The sequence below is a fragment of the Neoarius graeffei genome, chromosome 5 (assembly GCF_027579695.1).
Source record: "Neoarius graeffei isolate fNeoGra1 chromosome 5, fNeoGra1.pri, whole genome shotgun sequence".
In the NCBI taxonomy this organism is placed as follows: domain Eukaryota; kingdom Metazoa; phylum Chordata; class Actinopteri; order Siluriformes; family Ariidae; genus Neoarius; species Neoarius graeffei.
The window spans coordinates 31,474,436-31,496,082 of record NC_083573.1 but is presented as its reverse complement, the minus strand read 5'-3'; the positions used below and the strand labels follow the sequence as shown (position 1 = coordinate 31,496,082).

Genomic DNA, 21,647 nt, shown 5'->3' with positions numbered 1-21,647 from the left:
CCTTCATAAACGCGACCGCCATTTTGGACATGTAGTGGACTTTGGCTCGAATCGGTTTGAATGCGAGGAAGGCGACAAGCATAAAAGAAAAAGGAGCGAGAGGCAGAAAACTGTATTTACTAGTTTACTGTAATTATGATCTGGCAGCTATTTACACCAGATCCAGTGTAAATAGCTGCCGGAGCCAACGTCCGAGCTTGCCGGAGCGCGCTCCGGCCGGCCGCGAGCTAGCGCGCTCCGGAACCTCGGACGTTGGCTCCGGCAGCTATTTACACCGGATCCGGTGTAAATAGCTGCCAGATCATAATTACAGTAAACTAGAATGGAATGTTAACAGCAATGTAATGCCTTTTCTGGCTAATTTTATTCGTCTTACCTCCAACAAAGTGGTCACTACACAAGCGTTGGTATGCCGCTATCCATCTTCTCCGTCGGTCAGCATCTACCGGGATCCGATAAAATGATAACCCTTGCCTTGTTTGTTGATGGTTACTACATCCAGGTGCACAACAATATAGTGGCATGATGGAAGTCTTGCTGAAAATCACTTTCTTTGCTGCCGTTCCTCGATGTTGGCTGTGGTAAACTACTGGTAGTACATGTCCAAAATGGCGGCCGCGTTTGTCGTGACGTCACGTGAAAAGGGTCCATACTCCACAGAGCGGGGCTTTATGGAAAAGTGGCCAGAAAAAAACAAAATGACGTTTGGAGTTTGCCCAACAGCATGTGGCGACTCCCCAAACACATGGAAGAAGATTCTCTGGTCAAATGAGACACAAATTGATCTTTTTGGCCATCATGGGAAATGCCATGTGTGGTGCAAACCCATCACCCTGGGAACACCGTTCCTACAGTGAAGCATGGTGGTGGCAGCATCATGCTGTGGGGATATTTTTCATCTGCAGGGACAGGAAAGCTGGTCAGGACTGAAGGAAAGATGGATGGCACTAAATACAGGGCAATTCTGGAGGAAAACCTGTTTGAGTCAGCCAAACAGTTCACGTTCCAGCAGGACAATGACCCTAAACATACTGCTAAAGCTACACTGGAATGGTTTAAAGGGAAACATTTAAATGTCTTGGAATGGCCTAGTCAAAGCCCAGACCTCAGTCCAATTTGAAGATTGCTGTACACCAACACAACCCATCTAACTTGAAGGAGTTGGAGCAGTTTTGCCTTGAGGAATGGGCAAAAATCCTAGTGGCTAGATGTGCTAAGCTAATAGAGACATACCCCAAGAGACTTGCAGCTGTAATTACAGCAAAAGGTGGCTCTACAAAGGGTTGAGTGTGTGTGCGCGCGCGCGTGTGAGTGAATGAATACTTGTGCGCACTCCAGACTTCTGTTTTTTTCCATCGTATTGTTTATCACAATAAAAATAAAAGTGCACCTTTCAAAGTGGTAGGCATGTTGTGTAAATCAAATGGTGCTAACCTTCCAAAAATCCATTTTAATTCCAGCTTGTAATGCAACAAAACAGGACCAACAACAAAGGGGACGAATGCTTTTTTGCAAGGCACAGTACGCGAGTCAAAATGGGGGCCAAATAGTTTCAAGCACTTTCACATAAAACAGGCTTTTCATTCACCGTCTTTGAGCCAATACTGAATAAATCTCTCAATCAAAAGAAGACTTTTCTGTCATCATGGTAACTGAGTGGTTGCTTTAAATTTCAGATAGGAAGCAAATTTGGCTGAAAATGAAGTGCGGTACTGCAGCAGGAGGTAGCAGGCGTTTGATGCCTCCACAGTCCCCAGTTTGTTCCTGAGCTTGGGGAACGGTCTGTGCAGTGTTTTGTATGTTCTTTACCCGTCTGCATAGGTTTGCTTCTACAGTCCAACAACATACGATTAGGCAGATTTGGCTAAACTGCCCGTTGGTCTGAATTTGCAAGTGCATGATGTCCAGCATTGGTCTGGCATCCTGTTTTAACAGGAATGACCCTGGATTTGCTGTGACTGTACTGTAGGTGCCTTCAGACCAAACAGTTCTACACTTTCAGAAAACGAAGTACATCATTGTACCTTTAGGGGTACAACAGCTAGTCACTGGGGCAGTACTGTCTGAGGTACTTATTTGTACCCGTATATACTGATTGGGAACATTATTTGTAGCTTTTCAACCCTATAGAGGTACACACGGTTACTTGGAAGTCCGATAATGAACCCGAGGAGGTATGTTGGTGTGGATTGTACCATGGGGTATAGAAATGGACTCTAATGCCGCTTTTCCACTACCAACGCGGCTGAGTTGGGCTGAGCCGTGCCGTGCTGAGTGGGGCTGTTGGAGTTGCATTTCAACTACAGCCGCGCTGAACCGTGCTGGCTGGAAGTGGGTGGACACATTGGGTGGAGTTAGCGAAAGTGGGTGGACGTCACGTGATGTCGTTAGGCGGCGCAAACGGTGACATCAGTGACCTTTTAAGCGGTAGTCTCACGACCCGGATAGTAAACAATAAACATGGAGGACATGGAGTCGTTAGTGTTGCTGGTCTTGGTGCTGTGGCTTGTTGTCACCGACAACGCCAACAGATACTGGCAAGAGCGTATAGATGAGGCGAGGCGCATAAGGCTTCAGAAATTCTCGTAATTCTTCTTCTTCCGGGTTTACGGTGTTTACAGATCCCAGCGTGCTCGCGGGGCGTGTCTGGGCATGTGAAGACATTCATCCTCACCAATCAGTGCACAGGGAAGTGTCTGCTCACGCCCCTAGCCCCACTTGGCTCGGTTTGGCTCGCTTCAGCCCTACTCCAAAACCGTGCGAGTTTTGGGTGCTGAGCAGGGCTGAAGCGAGCTGAGTCGTGCTGCTCTGAGGTAATCGAAACGCGAGCCGTGTCGGGCTGAAGTGAGCTGAAAAAGGGTAGTGGAAAAGGGCCATATGTTACGGTGATATCCGTCCCAGGAAGGGTACTCGCCTTCTGAAATCAACTCCTCTCACAGTGTTTAGAGGAATTTCATGAAACTTACGGTAACAGGCTTCTTTGTTATATGTCAGTAATATGCGTATTGCAATTTTATTCAATTCAGTCACATTTTGCCAAAGTTATGGCAGAGTTGCCAGTGGTGGATATTGTGCTCTCGGAGCACTCTTGTTTACATTAACATGAGCTGTTTTATACGGCTAACATTTTACACAAATTTTAAATAATGGCAGATGCCGGTGGGTGCTGCATTGGTTTGTGTTCAACCAGTCACTGTAGAATTTCAGTGTTTCCCCTACCGTTATATTGGGGGACACTTCCTTTCCCCCAGTGGGACAATACCGCCCCCACACACACACGGTCTTTTAAGGTTTTATGTCACTTATGGTTCCAGTTAAATCCTGACTAGAGGCTTACGATTTAGTAAACACTTCAATGTTTGTCTGTTAGCTAACTTTAAGTTGACCGGTATCATAGTGCCTTATGCTTATTCAATTAAGGAAGCCATAAAAAATGATGGTAATTAAAGCGGTACTGCCTTTCAGATTTTTCAAGTGTAGGCCATAAAAGAATTTTCCCTGACATCTAATTATTTTTGTTCAGTGGACCGAAAGCTACTGAATTCAAATCGGACGTCCAGTTTTATTAGGGTTTTTTAAAATAGAACACTTAATGACTTTAGGGCCACGTGGCCCTAAATACTTTTTTTTTTTTTTTTTCCTGCTTCACCCTGATGCAATTCAAGATATTACGTCATCATGCATCACATGGTGGGCTTTCCCTGTTCACGCAAGGCATTGTGGGATACAAATTTGAACCAGGAGAGAAAAATGGAGGACGTGAGTGTGCGAATGAACCGTGAAAGACCAACTACAGTAACGGAAAGCGAGAAGAAAAGATGTTATGTTTTATACGAAGGAAAGGAAACGCAGGACCAAACTAATAAATATCGGCGGTCGGCGAGCACCTCGGTGTGATCAGCTGTTCGTTTAGCGACAGAATGATGGACCGGTCAGTGCACGGTCCAAGGTGAGCATACGCACACGGACTGCGCAACTGTGCGAAGCGAGCGATTTCATACGCATTTATTTGCTCAGGGATCCCCTCAAATGAAATAACTTCCCAGCCACAGAATGGCCTGATATTTTAGAAATATTACACAAATAAACATACATCACAATGACCACATTGCAGAGGGAACTAAATTTCCCCGATTTTATTTATTTATTTATTTTATGAAATTGAATGGCCGTCTAGCTTTAAAATAAATACACTTGGAACGATGGAAAACTGTTATTACACTTACAGCATTTAGCAGATGCCATTATCCAGAGTGACTTAATATGCTCGTTAAAAAAAATGTTGGGCTACATCCACATCATTTTTGTTTTAAAACTAAAACAATCTCCTCCTGAAAAGACTTGACATCTGACCATTTGCGTACAAATGGGTGTGTTGGTATAAACAGGAAACAGCTTGTCTGCAGTTGTTTGCTTTGGTGCAGAAAATACTCTGAGCTGGTTCTTCCTAGCGGGGCGGCACGGTGGTGTAGTGGTTAGTGCTGTCGCCTCACAGCAAGAAGGTCCAGGTTCGAGGCCAGCGGCCGGCGAGGGCCTTTCTGTGCGGAGTTTGCATGTTCTCCCCGTGTCCGCGTGGGTTTCCTCCGGGTGCTCCGGTTTCCCCCACAGTCCAAAGACATGCAGGTTAGGTTAACTGGTGACTCTAAATTGACCGTAGGTGTGAATGTGAGTGTGAATGGTTGTCTGTGTCTATGTGTCAGCCCTGTGATGACCTGGCGACTTGTCCAGGGTGTACCCCGCCTTTCGCCCGTAGTCAGCTGGGATAGGCTCCAGCTTGCCTGCGACCCTGTAGAACAGGATAAAGCGGCTAGAGATGATGAGATGAGGTTCTTCCTGGCCTCACCAAAACCGGCCCTCCATGTAGGGATGATGACGCTGCCGCTGCTGGACACGGGAATTGTCACGGATCGCTCCTGCACATGTAGGCAGTTTTAGTATTATAAAATGCCGAATTTACTAGCAGCTGTTCAACGGTTAAAGACAACAAGGTCAGCAACACTTAATTGTTCTCCATGTTCTATTCCCTACTGGTCGTCAAGGATGATGCTGTTTCGTTTGTTTTCTTCTGTTAGTGTCACATGATAGGACTGTGACTAAGACCCAATCAGAAAGTGAATGTGTGTGTTTGCGCCATTGTTTCCAAAGCGGCACAGTGGTGTAGTGGTTAGCACGGCAGCTACCGATCACCTGACAGCAAGAAGGTTCTGGGTTCAAGCCCAGCGGCTGACGGGGGGCCTTTCTGTGTGGAGTTCAGGGTTTTTTCTAGAAAAATTTAGTATGAGGAAGCTCACCATGGCAAGGGAGCAAAGCGGGTTGTCCGTCCGTCCGTCCCCCCACCCACCGTGCGAAGCCTTTGAAAAATTGAGGCTACAATGGGACATTCTGAGGCTATCTGAGAGGGAAATTGTAACAAATTGTTTGTCAACATTGAAAAAGAAAGAAGTAATCTTCTTCTGCCCCGGACAGTCTTTGGCTTTCTTCCATTTCATGCCGCGGGATGACATCTTTAAATGCCCAAGTGTCAACAAAAACAACTCGCGAACTACTTCTGTCAAAAGCTCCCGCGCCGGTGGGTGAAAGGTCATTCAGTCTCGAGAAATCTCGCTCTACAAGTCAGCTGACCTTGTATGTAACCCATGTCAAATCTCGTGAGAGCAGCCGCGACAAGTAAACAACTAAACAACATGGCACCTCAGTCTGGAAAACATCAATTCGAATTGTTTTTGCACCGTCTGGCGGTGTATCTACTATGATTGGAATATTTTTGGAGTAATTATAACGTATTTGATGATCAGACACATTGTCACGTGGTGTTGCTGGGATGTTTTCACGGAGAAAAGATCGTTTTGAGAAAGATTGCATGTTGTGCAGTAGCTTAAGTGCATGGCCTAAGTGTGACTTGGGGTTCAATCGGCATTTCGGTAAGAGGGCGCACGCCGAGAGTAAGAGGGCGCAGCGCCCCTGTTCCCCGGTTTAGACGAAAGCCTGGAGTTTGTATGCTCTCCCCGTGTCTGCGTGGGTTTCCCCCATAGTACAGAGACATGCTTTTAGGTTAACACGGGGCAACTGTGGCCTAAGGTTAGCCTGAGGTTAGGCTGAAGTGCCCTTGAGCGAGGTACCTATCCCCCAACTGCTCCCTGGGTGCTGTAGCTTAGTGGCCCACTGCTCTGGGTATGTGTGTGTTTTCACTGCTTAAAATGGGTTAAATGCAGAGGTTAAGTGGACTTGTGACAAATAAAGGCTTCTTGGCTTAGCTGCTTCTTCTTATGTCTGTTTTCTGGCCGTTTAAACTAAAATGTAAACCCTGAGTTTTCAAACCAGCATCACTTCCAGAAGTCTCAGTTTTAGGAGTTCGAAAGCTCTGGAGTAGTGTGGACGCAAAAGTGATGCATTTTAAGGCTAAAATGTGTTAATGTGGATGTAGCCTTAGAGAAGAGCAATTGCTCCAACAATGTAGTAGACCTATGAAGGAAGAGCGAGCAGAGTCTTGATGGTCGTCTTTATCGTACCTTGAGACATAGTCTGTCCAGTTGAGCTGTGGAAGGGAATAACTTCGGGTACCATGTGGACACCTGGCCATCACATTTAATATTTGCTTGTTGAACATGGCGTCCCAGAGTTGGTTCCCCTTCTGCAGCTCCACTCTCTTCTGGGACGGAAGGCCTTTCGCTGGATTTTCAGCGTGGCTGTAGGAAGTTGCTCATTCAGCCACAAGGAGGCCTGGTGTCCAGTCAGCGTTCCAGCTAATCCCAAAGGTGTTCACTGGGGTTGAGGTCACTTGGGTTCTTCCACTCCAAATTTGGCAAACCATGTCTCACAGGGGCATCATGATGTTGGAACAGGTTTAGGCCTCTTAGTTTCAGTGAAGGAAAATTTTATACAGCATCCATCCATCTGTTATCCGTAGCCGCTTATCCTGTACAGGGTCTCAGGCAAGCTGGAGCCTATCCCAGCTGACTGTGGGCAAGAGGCGGGGTACACCCTGGACAAGTCACCGGGTCATCACAGGGCTAACCCATCGAGACGGACAACCATTCACACCTACGGTTAATTTAGAGCCACCGTTTAACCTAACCTGCATGTCTTTGGACTGTGGGGGAAACCGGAGCACCCGGAGGAAACCCACGCAGACACGTGGAGAACATGCAAACTCCACACAGAAAGGCCCCCGTCGGCTGCTGGGCTCAAACCCAGAACCTTCTTGCTGTGAGGCGACAGCGCTAACCACTACATCACAGCATACAATTCTAGGCAATTGTGTTTTCACTTTTGTGGCAACACCTTTGGGGAAGAACCACATATGGGTGTGATGGTCAAATCTTTGGCCATGTGTAGTTGTTTTTCCGGCAGGTTTTAAGTCCAATGCAGGCAGCTGCATGAAGGTAGTGGAGGGAACATAGCAATAGGGTGATGTTTGAGAACTTGAAGTCTTGGATCACTTTCAGGGTTGGGTGGTACACAGTAGCCCAATCCTAAGATGACAAGAGACTGAACAAACGAGGGTTCTGTGGAGAGCCAAGGCCGGCTCCTTTTTAGAAGAACAGCAGTCCTTTTTGTTGCATGTGCATTCAAGCATAGTGAAATTCTTCCTCTGCATTTAACCCATCTGAAGCAGCGAGCGCATGCACACACCCAGAGCAGTGGGCAGCTATGCTACAGCGCCCAGGGAGCTGTTGGGGGTTAAGGTGCCTTGCTCAAGGGTACTTCAGCCATGATGCAGAGGGGAGGGGAAAGTGCTGTTCATTCACTCAAACATCACTTTCCCTGGGAATCAAACTGGCGGCCCTTTGGTCCCCAGGCTGCTTCTCTAACCTCCAAGCCATGGCTGCCCCTTTTTTTGTAAAAGACCGATCCAGGTTAACTTTACGAAGAGGGAGCGAGAGTTGGTTGTTCAGACCTACGCCGAGGTTGGGTGTGTTGTCAGACAGCGTGATTCAATCAGAAGATATTGACGTGGGATCTCATCTCCAGGGATCTACAGCAGTGCAGCCTTGCTAGGATTTAGTTTCAGCTGATATTAACAACCGCTTTGCAGATGTGTTTAACGTACAACAGGTAGGGAAGGGAAGAAAGCTTTGGGAACACAATGGGTTTGTGTTTGGCATCGGCAGCAAAGGCACAGCTCGGCTTTGTGTGTTTATTTAGAGCAAACATTTAACAGAAGTTAGAGAAACAAGTTCATGCATGCGAAGGCTGGAGTGTTTTGTTTCATGGTGATGCCATGTGTTCGTGAAACTCCGTGTGCGTGTTCCCGTATCGACACACCGACGCTGCAGGGCTTGCTGTGTGTAACTAGTAATATGATCAATAATATGCGCGCGCACACCTAGCTTGGGGAGGTTTTGTCCTTGAGGCTGAGCTCTGTCTCGGATGCTGTAGCACAAATACAAGTGTATTCATAGAGAAGCACGGGATCAGACATCACGCCTCCACAAGGTTTTTTAGCACTATTAGTTCAACAAAGTGTGTGTGTGTGTGTGTGTGAGAATTGCACATTTGTAAGTGTATCCATCATTGCCAGAAGGGTGTGTGACTTAGGAGTCTGTTCATTGTTCATCGGGGAGTTTGACAGACCTTGACTTTGGCTCAGACTTCTTAGTGGAGATCGTTTTCATGTGTGTGTGTGTGTATATGAGTGAGAGAGAGACATGAAACCAGATCTCTGTCTGTCAATCTTTGGAGCATGGCACATTTGACCTCTTAAAGGGGCAATCACAGGGCTTTTTCAAGTGCTCTACTGTCTAGTACAGGGTTAAAGGAGAACTGAAGTCATTTTTAAACTTGCTTTATTTCTTAATTAACGTGTTATTCAATGAAGTTTTCGGTTTCAGTAACCTTATATCGTGACTCGTATTGGCAGCTAATTGCAATTAAATATTATACTTATCAGCCTGTTCGGTTTCTAGCCGTGTTAAATTTAGTTCGTTTGGTCCACGGCAGGCGTCGCTTATCCGCACGATCTTCACGAGACTTGTGTGAGACTTCGAAACGTCAAGTGTCAGCGCCGCCATTTTGAAAACTGTTTTCCAAACGAAGTATTGCACAAAAACAAGTTTAAATGACGATTACTGCCTACTTTTTTCAAACTTTCCTGATCGCTATCAAAACAAACAAAACTTCCGGCTTGATTACATCAGCATTCGAAAGAGGGCGCGCGCGTATTTTGACTACCCCCGTGTCTGAAATCGCTCCCTACTCACTATATAGGGCATTATATAGTGAGGGCACCGTTTTGTAGTGCTGTCCGAAACCTTAGTGAGGATTATTTCCACCCTATATAGTGCACTCAAAGTATCCCACAATGCATCACGAAAAGTAGTATACAACGACGGTCACTAACCAAAGCAATATATCCCATCATGCATTGTGGTCGCATTGAAAGAAATCAAATTAAAAGTCTCAAATTTTCTTTAATAAATGGCAGCAGCAAAGAAGAAAGTACTCAGCCTTGATTTTTAAAAAAAAACTGAAAGATGCAGGTACTTTGTATTGATTAATGTGGGAAATTATACGCTCCGTATAATATGGATTTATCACTTTGAAAACCCACCAGCCGACTGATCTGGCACGTTTTAATTGTGCGACAGTAATGACGTAAATACCAGCGCGACGGAGTAGTGTCCGAAAGCGTTTTTTTTTTTCATTTTACCAATGAACTCACTATGTAGTCCTCTATATAGTAATTCCCTATATAGGGAGTAGTGAACGAGTGAGCGATTTCGGACACGAGGTATGATTTCCGCTGTACGTTTTACGATGTCTCGCACAGGTCTCAACGAATCTCGTTTACGGCTGTTGCATTTACATATGGACTGATATATTACAGAGCATATTTCATACACTCATAACTTGCTATAGCAGCGACAAAATAGCTCTCAAAAATGCGTTCTGATATTTAATAAAATGAGAAATAGAATTCTGATGATTAAAAAAATTGCCTTCAGTTCTCCTTTAATGGATCTGTTAATGCCCCATATATGCCCTGATGTGACGTGTGCCACATGATTTCTTCCATCTGATTGATTGATTGGTCAGGAGGTGCTGATTAATTTTCTATAACAGCAGCTCTGACAGTAGTTCCAGCTTTATATTAACGCACTCAGTCTAATGTTATTGTTTCCATAGTAACGACATGCCAGACATTTTAGTGTTTTTTGGAAGGAGTCTTCAGGACAAAAGACCTGGTAACTTGACGAGCTGCTTTTTTTTTTTTGGGTCTTTAAGAGAATAAAAGAGATGCTGCGGATTGTTTGCAACAATAACAGGAATGAACTTGTTTCTGCCAACGTTCCGTAACAAACAACTGCAGACGATAAAACCTGTGCACAGTGAAATTCATCCTCTGCATTTAACCCATCTGAAGTAGTGCACACACACACACACCCAGAGCAGTGGGCAGCCACACTACAGCGCCCGGGGAGCAGTCAGGGGTTCGGTACCTTGCTCAAGGGCACCTCAGCCCAAGGCCGCCCCACGTCAACCTAACTGCAGGTCTTTGGACTGTGGGGGAAACCGGAGCACCCAGAGGAAACCCACGCAGACACGGGGAGAACATGCAAACTCCACACAGAAAGGCCCTCGCCGGCCGCTGGGTTCGAACCCGGAACCACCTTGCTGTGAAGCGACCGTGCTAACCACTACACCACCGTGCCGCCCCATTTTTAATGAATAAATTGCTTTGGTGTGAAAGGAATGAAATACTTTGTGGTGTTCTGCTGTAATAGAAAGTACTGATTTCAGTATTGCGGTAATGACTCGCTACAACCCCCAGTCGTTGATTTTTTTTTTTTCCTGTAACGGCACGTCCTGAAGTGTTTTGTACCTTACTATTATGGAAGATAGAAGCATAGGGAGTAGGGCTGCGTACCTAAACGTAACTACAGGTACCGGTACAGAGGTTTAGGTACAGGTCCGGACCTCTACCTGTACCTGAACAATTTGACAAATTAACATGTTCTTCTGAACTTCTTCACTAATGACAGAAACATTAATAAACTGTTGACACCTTGTCAGTATCTTTATTCAAAGAAAACCGAACATAACTAGGTTTCCTACCTCACTTCTCAGTCTCACACTTGGTTAACTTGGGACAAAATGTCATAAGTTGTCTCACAGCGAGAAGTGACTACACTAGAGTCCTATAGACTCCGCGCAGTCCGCGGCCTTTAACTTGCGCGGCAAAATTACACAAAGCAACAAAGACCGCCAATGCCAGCAAAGGAAAAATGGCTGACCTGCTTTTGAGTCTTTTTGACCAATCAGAACGCTGGATCAGCCAGGCTCTTGCAATGTCTCGTGAGACTGTGGCGAGAGGATCTCAAATCAAAGATGGCTCTGATTTCAAGTTTCAGCGCGGCATTTTACGTCTTTTCCAGTGCTAAATTTTCATCTGTGGTAGGATTTACGCATCTTCAGTCACAAAATAAGCAGATACTTGGTGTAAATTTATACCGGTACTTCATGATCCGGTATTTTGGACCTGTACCGAATCGATTTTCACGGTACAGTACCGGTACGCAGCCCTAATAGGGAGGTTTTGTATCGTCTCAGTTTGTGAGAAGTTATTTAAAGAGAGCGGATTGCTGTGCCAGCACTTAGTGTTTCTCAAACTTTTAAGCAAATTAATTTTTTTTTTGAAAGGTTGTCGCCAGTATGCAAATTATCGTCTGTGTGCAATAACTGTTATGCAAACTTTCTGAAGATGGCGCATCAGGTCACCGTGCAGACTGAAACCTGAGCGCTTTTTTTTTCAAGTCAACTCTCATCAGCTTTTCTACATCAGTCAAGCTGAAAATTCTTACTGACATTCGTCTAGTTCCTCATTTAAGTCTATTCAAAGTCCTCATGGAAAAAAAATCTCACTGCTGGATTGCGAAATGCGTACTCTGGATCTGCTGGAGCATCACTTCATAAAGAGAATAAAGCAAGGAGGATCTCCGGTGGGTTCGTGCATCTGTGTTTTTTGTCTGTGCGTGCATGCAGGTGTGTGCGCGTGTGTGTGTGTGCGCGGCCTGGAATAAATACCTTGGGTGCCGAGGATCTGTTTAGTTTTCAGCTAGCACTTCATCACAGCTGCTCTTTAATTCACTGGGTTCATCTTTCCCTTGTATCTGGAGGTTATTAAATGGCAAATAGTTTATTTAATTGTAATCAAATGACTTCTTTTCAAGATGTTTCGTGTAAAGAAGAAAAGACGGCAGACCATGCTGAAGCACTCGATTCCTCTAATATAGCAGTGATATGCCAACGGTTACAAGTTTTCATTTACGTTGTGTTCATTAACCATTTATAGATATGTTCGATGTTAAGGCCTCTGCATGCTCTTGCGACAAGGCTTTCGCAGATAGCTTTTCGCAGACAGTTGTAATTTATCGTTGAGCGGGGAGTAATAGGCGTGCGCGATGTTATTCACCGGCACAACGCAAGGGGGCGCGAAGTCGCGAAATCGCTAGGAGTAGTTGGTGGGTGTGGTTAGTGGAGTGTTTATCCTCCGGTTACTTATAATGACTAGAACTGGAGTCGTATAGATGTACGTACTTCCTCACTTCCTCGATCAACCGCTCTTCGTGCTGCTCCATCTTCGCTCGTGTTTTGAAAAATGGCGGTCGTGAAAACAAACCAAACCGGGAAAGTAGGGAAGCGGAAGTGCGTGTACAGCGGATGTAGAGTGGACCAATCAGAGCCCTCTTGTCTGCGACGCTGTCTGCGAGGCTTCTGCGGTGGTCACAATTTTTGGGAGGTGCGCGCAGAGCGTCTGCGAAGGTGGGGGGGCTACGCAGACACTGTCTGCGACGCTATCTGCGAGGACTGGGTTGTCAGCATAAATTGGCCTCTACAGAACGTCTCCAAGATGAGTTGGTTTCTGTTGTCATGTATCTTAGAATCGCTATAAACAGTCATTGCCTCATCAGCCTCTGTTTTTTTCTCTCTCTCTCTCTCTCTCTCTCTCTCTCTCTCAGTTTAAAAAAAAAAAATAATAATCTCCAGGTTGTCATGTTACCATTAAACCAGAAAGCCCAAACTCTTCTGTGGTGGAAAATGTACTGTTACAAAGTGTTACAAAGCACTGACACCTGAGACTCCTTCTATAAATGTTAAATAAACATAACCTTACCAAAAGCCTTAGTGTATTGTTGTTTGTTTGTTTGTTTGTTTGTTTGTTTGTTTTGGGTTTTTTTGGGTTTAAATTTGGTTTATTATTCGTCTTGTATGCCGTGGAGCATCCACTATATAAATCCCTGCGAATGAGCTGTTACTATAGAAACAATGTATTAGAATGAGCACCTTTTTTTAATATAAACCTATTATATGAATTACAGCCAGAGTTATTGTCAATGCAGCTGTTAGAAAATTAAAACACCACCTGATTCGGGAAAGATTCATTTCCCTGATTTTAAATATTGAACTCCATCTGTGCTTGTTTATGCTACATTTCAGTGTTTATTATTTAGAGAGAAATTTTTTTCTCCATTTTCTGTTGGCATGTAATGATGGGACAATAAATCTCAATACAAATGTATGACTATTCAAATCAGTGAAATAAAAAAAAGGAACTATCAGGCTGCGTAATCTTAGTTTTTTTTTAGCTGTAATTGCTTAATTAGATAGCAGAGGGCACAATACCATAAAATGGCAGGAATGCACAAGAAATCACCGTAGGCGGAAGTAACCCAGCTCTAATGTTGTGAAAACGGTAATAAAGGATGTAAAATGGGAAAGGGCTATTGTGCAATTGACTATACAAATAGGTTTAACAAGAAATTGGAGCTCTTTACAAATTGCCAAAAGCTAAAGAAAAGAGAAGCAAATGGAGGTAGGGAGAACTGAAGGCTGCTGCTGCTATTATTATTATGGGGCAGCACGGTGGTGTAGTGGTTAGCGCTGTCGCCTCACAGCAAGAAGGTCCGGGTTCGAGCCCCGTGGCCGGCGAGGGCCTTTCTGTGTGGAGTTTGCATGTTTTCCCCGTGTCCGCGTGGGTTTCCTCCGGGTGCTCCGGTTTCCCCCACAGTCCAAAGACATGCAGGTTAGGTTAACTGGTGACTCTAAATTGACCGTAGGTGTGAATGGTTGTCTGTGTCTATGTGTCAGCCCTGTGATGACCTGGCGACTTGTCCAGGGTGTACCCCGCCTTTCGCCCGTAGTCAGCTGGGATATTATTATTATTAATTTTTTAAAATCAAAATTCTATTTATCATTTTATTAAATATCGGAATGCATTTTTGAGAGCTATTTTGTCACTGCTATAGCAAGTTCTGAGTGTTTGAAATATGCTCTGTAATATATCAGTCCATATGTCAAAGCAACGGCCGTAAACGAGATTCGTTGAGACCTGTGCAAGACATCGTAGGACGGAAGTAAAACGTACAGCGGAAATCAAAGTCACTGACATCTGCCAACGTTGTCAAAATACGCGCGCGCCCTCTTTCGAATGCTGATGTAATCAAGCTGGAAGTTTTGTTTGTTTTGATAGCAATCAGGAAAGTTTGAAAAAAGTAGGCAGTAATCGTCATTTAAACTCGTTTTTGTGCAATACTTCGTTTGGAAAACAGGTTTTCAAAATGGCAGTGCTGACACTTGACGTTTCGAAGTCTCGCACAAGTCTCGTGAAGATCACGCGGATAAGCGACGCCTGCCGTGGACCAAACGAACTAAATTCAACACGGCTAAAAACCGAACAGGCTGATAAGTATAATATTTAATTGCAATTAGTTGCCAATACGAGTCATGATATAAGGTTACTAAAACCGAAAACGTCATTGAATAACACGGTAATTAAGAAATAAAGTAAGTTTAAAAATGACTTCAGTTCTCCTTTAAGAAGTGGCCTTTTTTTTAAATTATTGTCCTATTTATTTATTTTGTTGGAAAATTGAATTGCGAACCCAGTATTGTGAATTGGGTGAGTCATTTGTATGTCTGTTCTCTACATCCAACTAGCCTACAGTCCATATTTTAATATTTGTCATCATTGAAACAGTAAAAAATAAATCGTTAGTTGCAGCCCCAGCCAAATCGACACATTATACTGAGAGTGAGATCATAGAAGTGAGGCTTGTGCTCAACCTTATGTGACCTCAGACTGATGAAACTAAACTTCCCTTTGACAAACCTCACCTCACCTGACCATGACCTCGAGTCACGTCGATGGAGAATCTGACTGATGTTGAAGGTTGAAAGGCAATTTTCGTTTATTATATGTCCTGATTTGTCTGTCTTCTCCGTGCTTTTTAGGGTTCGCCTTTCCAGAATGGGCGTACAAGCCCGAGTCCAGTCCAGGCTCCAGACAGATCCAGCTGTGGCACTTTATCCTAGAGCTGCTCAGAAAGGAGGAGTACCACGATGTCATCGCCTGGCAGGGGGACTACGGCGAGTTCGTCATCAAAGACCCTGACGAGGTGGCCAGACTGTGGGGGGCGCGCAAGTGCAAGCCTCAGATGAACTACGACAAACTCAGTCGCGCTCTCAGGTAAACTTATTACAGAAAGCATCCTCTGTCCACGTTCTGCTCCTTAAAACAAACTAGGTCTGACTTGCACAACAAGATTTAACCTTATGGAACCTGTCCAGCTGAGCGCTGTGGGTTGAGATTGAGAGTTATAAGCCGAGCTCTGTTCTTATTCTGCGCTTTTAAAACTAAGTACCCCGGTTTAAAACGATTACGCAGGGCAGATTATGAGCTTGACGTGCCCGAGGTTCTGTCCATTTACATGAGCCGGTGCAACAGACAAAACCGGTGGAGCTGTAGAACATTCACTCCTGTTTAACATACTGGTCTCGATCTGCTATTTTGTGAATGGTTGAGAATGCTGGCCCCTTCCAGCTTGACTGTTTTTGACGTTAAATCAGCACTTAACCTCCTGAAGTGCGACCTGGATGAGGAGGCAGGCTTCGTAAAGCATTAACCCGAGGAAATGATCTACTAGAAAGTGTTGCTTATGCTAATTTGAAGCATCACTTCCTTGTTTTGTGTACACTTCAGGCTTGTAGTACTCGTGTCCGACTCGTGCATTAACCGCATTCGGACTTGTAAATCGGAGACGAGGACCGTTTTTGTGTAACGTGCCGCCATAATTTGGCATAAGATATTTATAGCTACATTAATTTTTGTACTAATTTCGTGCGCATGCATCAGATAGATGGTGCGTTCATGTGCTATGGGAATTATGGTAAATACCAAACGCCGACATGGAAAGCACACATGAACGCCCCCACTTGTGGTATTTTCCACTGGGCAACTCGTAGAAAATTTTGATACACGAGTTGCCGAGATGAGATGAACTTTAACCTTTTCAACATGGCGGCGAGCGGTACAAGACTAGCTTATGAACCAAGAAAGAAGTGGTTTTCACCTACGGAAAGCTGACTCTCACCTTTTAAACGAGTCATGTTATGTATATTATATTATTATAATATGTATATTATAGCCTGACACAAAATATTCTGTGGCTGTCCAAAGAACGCCAACAATGATCTAAGATACTGGCTGCTCTCATTGTGGCTACAACCAAATTTCCAAAAACTGCGTGGCATTCAATGTGTTAAGAAAATCTCTACTTGTCATGATCAGGAAATATTCAGCATTATTTACCTTTTGATAACTCATATTCCTGCTGCAGCTGATGAACAAGGCAATCTATAATTGTTTTAGCCAAATAACAGGCCTGATTCTGAATCTGGTCCACCATCTTTAATTTGTCAACAACAACAAAGCATGTGAACACAACACACTGGTAAATACCACTTCCCAACTGGAAAATATCATCTTCCCATAGCACATGAACGCAGCAAGACTCTCGGGCATGATCCGGAAACGACTCGCACCTGCACAGGATTAGGCCATCCTTAAAAAAAAATCCGTTTCCTGTCCACCGTGTGGGCAAAAAAAATTTCAGTCGGGAGGGAGGGATTTTTTTTTTTTAATTATATATGGATGGATAAGAAGTCGCAATGCTGTGTTTGCTTTTTCTTTCAGTACTTTTTTTTATTACAAAAGCAGACACATTTAATAAAATATGACCGTTTAATCAACTGAAACTTGTACAAAAACTTTGTTAGCATTTTAAATGCTGACTGCAACATTTGCAAAACTTTTACAAAGGTACTTAAAATGTCCGACACACGGACTTTTTGTAGTTCTAAATCGAGCGTTAGGCCTAGTTCGGATGAAATTACACTATTAAAATGATCACTGAATGATTTGTTTTTCTGAATCTTTACTATTTAGTTGTTCGCCAGAATACCATTTTGCGATTTCACACTTAAGCAAATGTTTGAAAACTCCGGATCTGCTTCCTTCATGGTGGCTGCCGTTTTTTTGTGCCGCACAGCGCATGCGCAGAGCTGATTCGACAGGGCTTTCCACAAGCGCCAGCCACACAATTAAGTCCAGCCGGCTACTTTAATGACTATTTTTGTAGCCCACAGGCTCTAAATATTAATTTTCGATTTTAATAAAATTAAATGTTTATCTAACGGACTGACAATAATGTCAAACTGAACCGTTGATCAAGGGAGAGTAACTCATCCGCGCCCCGACGTGCGGTGTGCGCGCGCACTCGACGCATGCTCAGTTGCGTGAATGTGTCATGCACCGAAAATAAGAGATTTACAAGCCAGGAACGCCTCATGATGCAATACGCAAGAAAAGAAAGAAGATTTACTGCCATTTTACTTTGTATTTGAGTAAAGTCAATAAATAAATGGTCTGTGGAAAATACATTTAATCCTGGGAACTGCGTGCACAGGAGTTTATTTTGTGTTTACCCCCCCCCCCCGGCTGGCTACTTATTTGTCATGGCTGGCTAGTATGAGCCTTAGTGGAAAGCCCTGGGAATGCGCAAATGTCAAGTTCGATTTTAGATTTACGAACCCGAAAAACCGGCGTTTAAAAAAAAAAATTTCACCCGCACAAACGGCACTCACCCGGCCGGTGGACCGGAAACAGAACATTTTTTAATAATGGCCTTAAGTTGCAATCAGCGCGCCTATATAAAAACTGTGAAAACACACTTGCTTTGCAAAGTATTGAGTTGCGTTGCTGACACATTACCAAGCCTTATTTCCTTGTTTGGGTTCCTGATCTCTGATTTCCTGTTTCTCGTCTTTTGATTCTGCCGAGTCTACGATAGCCTGTTTGTGCCTCGCGGGATCTGTTGCCTGCTTTACGATTTTGCCTGCCGTTCTGGATTGTTTACTCTCTTCACTCGTATTAATAAACACACCTTCTGCACTTACATCCGTCTCCCAACCATCTCTGACGGAATACTTCGCACTTCCTGACAAAGAGAAGCACATTCACCTGTTCATACGTCATGTTCAGAAACAAACTCATGTTAATGGCGCTAAAACAACCACCGTCAAACATTGCGGGTGGAGTCTTGTTCTTGGACTCAACTCGGAAATTTTTTTTTTAAATGACTCTGACTTGAACACTGGACTCAGACTTGAGGTTTAAGCCTAGGTCACAACCGGACGTGCGATTTTTGGCGTTTCCCAAATCGCTGCAGTTTTTTTTGTTTGTGGAGAAAGACACACGTTGGCCGTAAGTTTGTCTTGCAACCTGAAAAAAACGTAAGCGCCCGTGGAGTTTGCTTGACATGACAAAGAACCTCTGCGGCCGGTCTACGGCTCGAAAATCAGCACGTCACACGCGCGCCCTCCGTGCGTTTCTTGCGTTTTTTGCACGTAGACCGGCCGTAGGAGCACGTACGGCCGGTTGTGACCGAGGCTTTAGTGACTCGACGGCGACACTGGTACACTTTTATTCCAAAATAAGCAAAGCATGTGCTTCTGATGCTTCGTGATCATTTGAAGCACATTATCCTGGGTCTGATCAGCCTGTGTGCTGCGTTCTCTCCACTCTCAGGGCAGCTGGGAGGTTTATTAACAGACAGACAGACAGGGAGGTGATACAGGATGCTTCTACGCGAGCTCTCGTCCTTTTCCCGCAACCCTGACATAATTAGCCTTTATGTAAGGACGTTCTACCCTAACAGCACTCCTGTCTTTATCACATCACATCATGGAATGTATATGGAGTGAGCATAGGTTTAAGTCTCGCATTGTAAAACGATCCATGCAGCAAAAGACTACTGTCGTCATGGCACCAGGACGTTTTGTACCAGTCGACCCATCACTGTTTGCCGTAAACATCATCGACAGCATAACACTGTCAGCACGCTAGATAAAAGTGTTTGCTAGATGAATAAATGTAATGTGAAACGTAAACATTGGCCACAGCGTTTGCGTGTAGGTGGACGCCGCACCTGTCAGTCACTGTCCACACCTTCGTCTAGGTGAGACTGCAGACACCAGCAGGAGAGGAACGCTGTTGCAGGGTGGCAGGATCGAGTCTGCACATTGTCCATCAGGAAGCGTTGAGGCTCGGAAACGAGCAATTTAAAGGAGAACTGAAGTCATTTCTAAACTTGCTTTATTTCTTAATTACCGTGTTATTCAATGACGTTTTCGGTTTTAGTAACCTTATATCGTGACTCGTATTGGCAACTAATTGCAATTAAATATTATACTTATCGGCCTATTCGGTTTCTAGCCACGTTGAATAGGGATCGACCGATATGTTTTTTTTCAGGGCCGATACCGATACCGATTATTATGGAATTGGGATGCCGATAACCGATATGTGCAACCGATAAATGTAAACATTATAATTCACATGAAATTAAACATAGCACACACTGACACAGACCTTCATATCCATGAAATGTATGTTTAATTGTAAATGAACATGAAATTTTGGGCAGGGAGATGCCAGCAGCATTTGTACAATAAAGTCAAACATTAGTTAGAATAAAATGAGAAATAAAATAAATATTCACCAATAAAAAATAAATCACTCCCTACTATATTACAGCTCACCATTTTCAGTGGAAAATAAATGAAAATACACTCTGGATTCTTTTACACTAAGAACTAAGTAAGACTTACCAACTTCAAGTAGTTTTTAAAGAACAAATCAAGTGTAGGGAGCTGCCTGCAGCATTTTTTAAAAAAGTAAAATCAAACATAAAGTAGGCTATCACTCCCTATTATGTATTAACAAGTAACCATCTATGGCTCTGCTCCTTTAAGAGTATATCGCTTTCTGAATCAGAAGCGCTAGCGAGGAGAATCACTTGTGCAAGAATTATAAATACTAGTGGAGTACATTACAGCGCAATGTGAAGTAGCATAAGAACATTTAAGTCAAGAGTCTAATTGATGTATTTCGTTCATTACCGTTTATCCAAGCAAGTGTGCATCCACGACACAATTACTGAGCCCACAACAAGCGTCCTGACAAACTCCCTACAGTATTACATGCCTACTAGCACCATATCACACCTGGCTTGTTTAAATGTTCAAATAGCGCTTTATAAAGTTGCCTAACATATACAAGTGCAATGCGCTTTTTGAGCACGAGTCACGTCATGAAGTTTACTCATCACCATAACAAATAGCCAGTAGGCTCGCGCTAGCCTACAGAACACAAACACTACATTTTATTTCGTCTTCCCTTGACCACCTCTCTGTATGGCGGTCATTCTACTGTTCGAGTAGAACTACTGACACATTCACAACGTTTCCAGACGGGGATTTAAAAATGACTGCAGCCTACGTTATGCTTATGGACAACATTACATGTAGTTTCAGCGAGACTAGTTGGTTGTAGGCTAATTCAAGTGCTTCCTTCCGTAAGCTAAGTTTGCCTGGCTACACAGATGCAAATGGACAATTTTAACGAGTAGTAGATGAAGAATGTAAACATATAATGATGTTGTGCTTTTGCAACTTGTGTGTTTGTAACTTATTGCGGCAAAAGCAGCGTGTCCTTACCTTGAAGTGGGATCTGCTTCTGCCCGAGTGCCCGTACGGCCGCCTTGAAACAGTTCACAGTGGTTAGCTATGCGTGTTGATTGGCTGTATCCCTTGTGCCAAACAAATCAGATGTTGTGGTGGGCGGGACCGTGTTCTTGAACTCAGAGAGGCGAGTGCAGGAAAGGACGTGCAGTGACAGTCGCGTTAGGAACGAAATGGCTGCAAAAAGGCATGTTATCGGCATATCGGTGGAAATTATGGCCGATACCGATAACCTTAAAAATGCAGAATATCGGCCCGATATATCGGCCAGGCCAATTATCGGTCGACCCCTAATGTTGAATTTAGTTCGTTTGGTCTACGGCAGGCGTCGCTTATCCGCACGATCTTCACGAGACCTGTGCGAGACTTCGAAACGTGACGCGTCAGTGCCGCCATTTTGAAAACTGTTTTCCAAACGAAGTATTGCGCAAAAACGAGTTTAAATAACGATTCCTGCCTACTTTTTTCAAACTTTCCTGATTGCTATCAAAACGAACACAACTTCCGGCTTGATTACATCAGCATTCGAAAGAGGGCGTGCGCATCTTTCGACAGATGTTGGTGACTTTCCCTGTGTCCGAAATCGCTCCTTACTCACTATATAGCGAGGGCACCATTTGCAGTGCTGTCCGAAACCGTAGTGAGGATTATTTCCACTCAGTGTCCCACAGCGCATCACAAAAAGTAGCGTACAACGACAGTCACTAAGCAAAGCAATGTATCCCATCATGCATTGCAGTCGCGCTGAAGGAAATCAAATCAAGTCTCAAATTTGATTTAATAAAAGG

At 44.1% G+C, this 21,647-nt stretch overlaps 1 protein-coding gene across 1 annotated transcript in view; it reads left to right on the top strand.

Moving 5' to 3' along the window:
• Positions 1–21,647, top strand: part of erfl3 (Ets2 repressor factor like 3) — a 132,771-nt gene that overhangs the window by 75,624 nt on the left and 35,500 nt on the right. Inside the window, exon 2 of the mRNA XM_060921541.1 lies at positions 15,232–15,466. Coding sequence (XP_060777524.1) covers positions 15,232–15,466 — 235 coding nt within the window. The remainder of the gene's footprint in view (positions 1–15,231; positions 15,467–21,647) is intronic.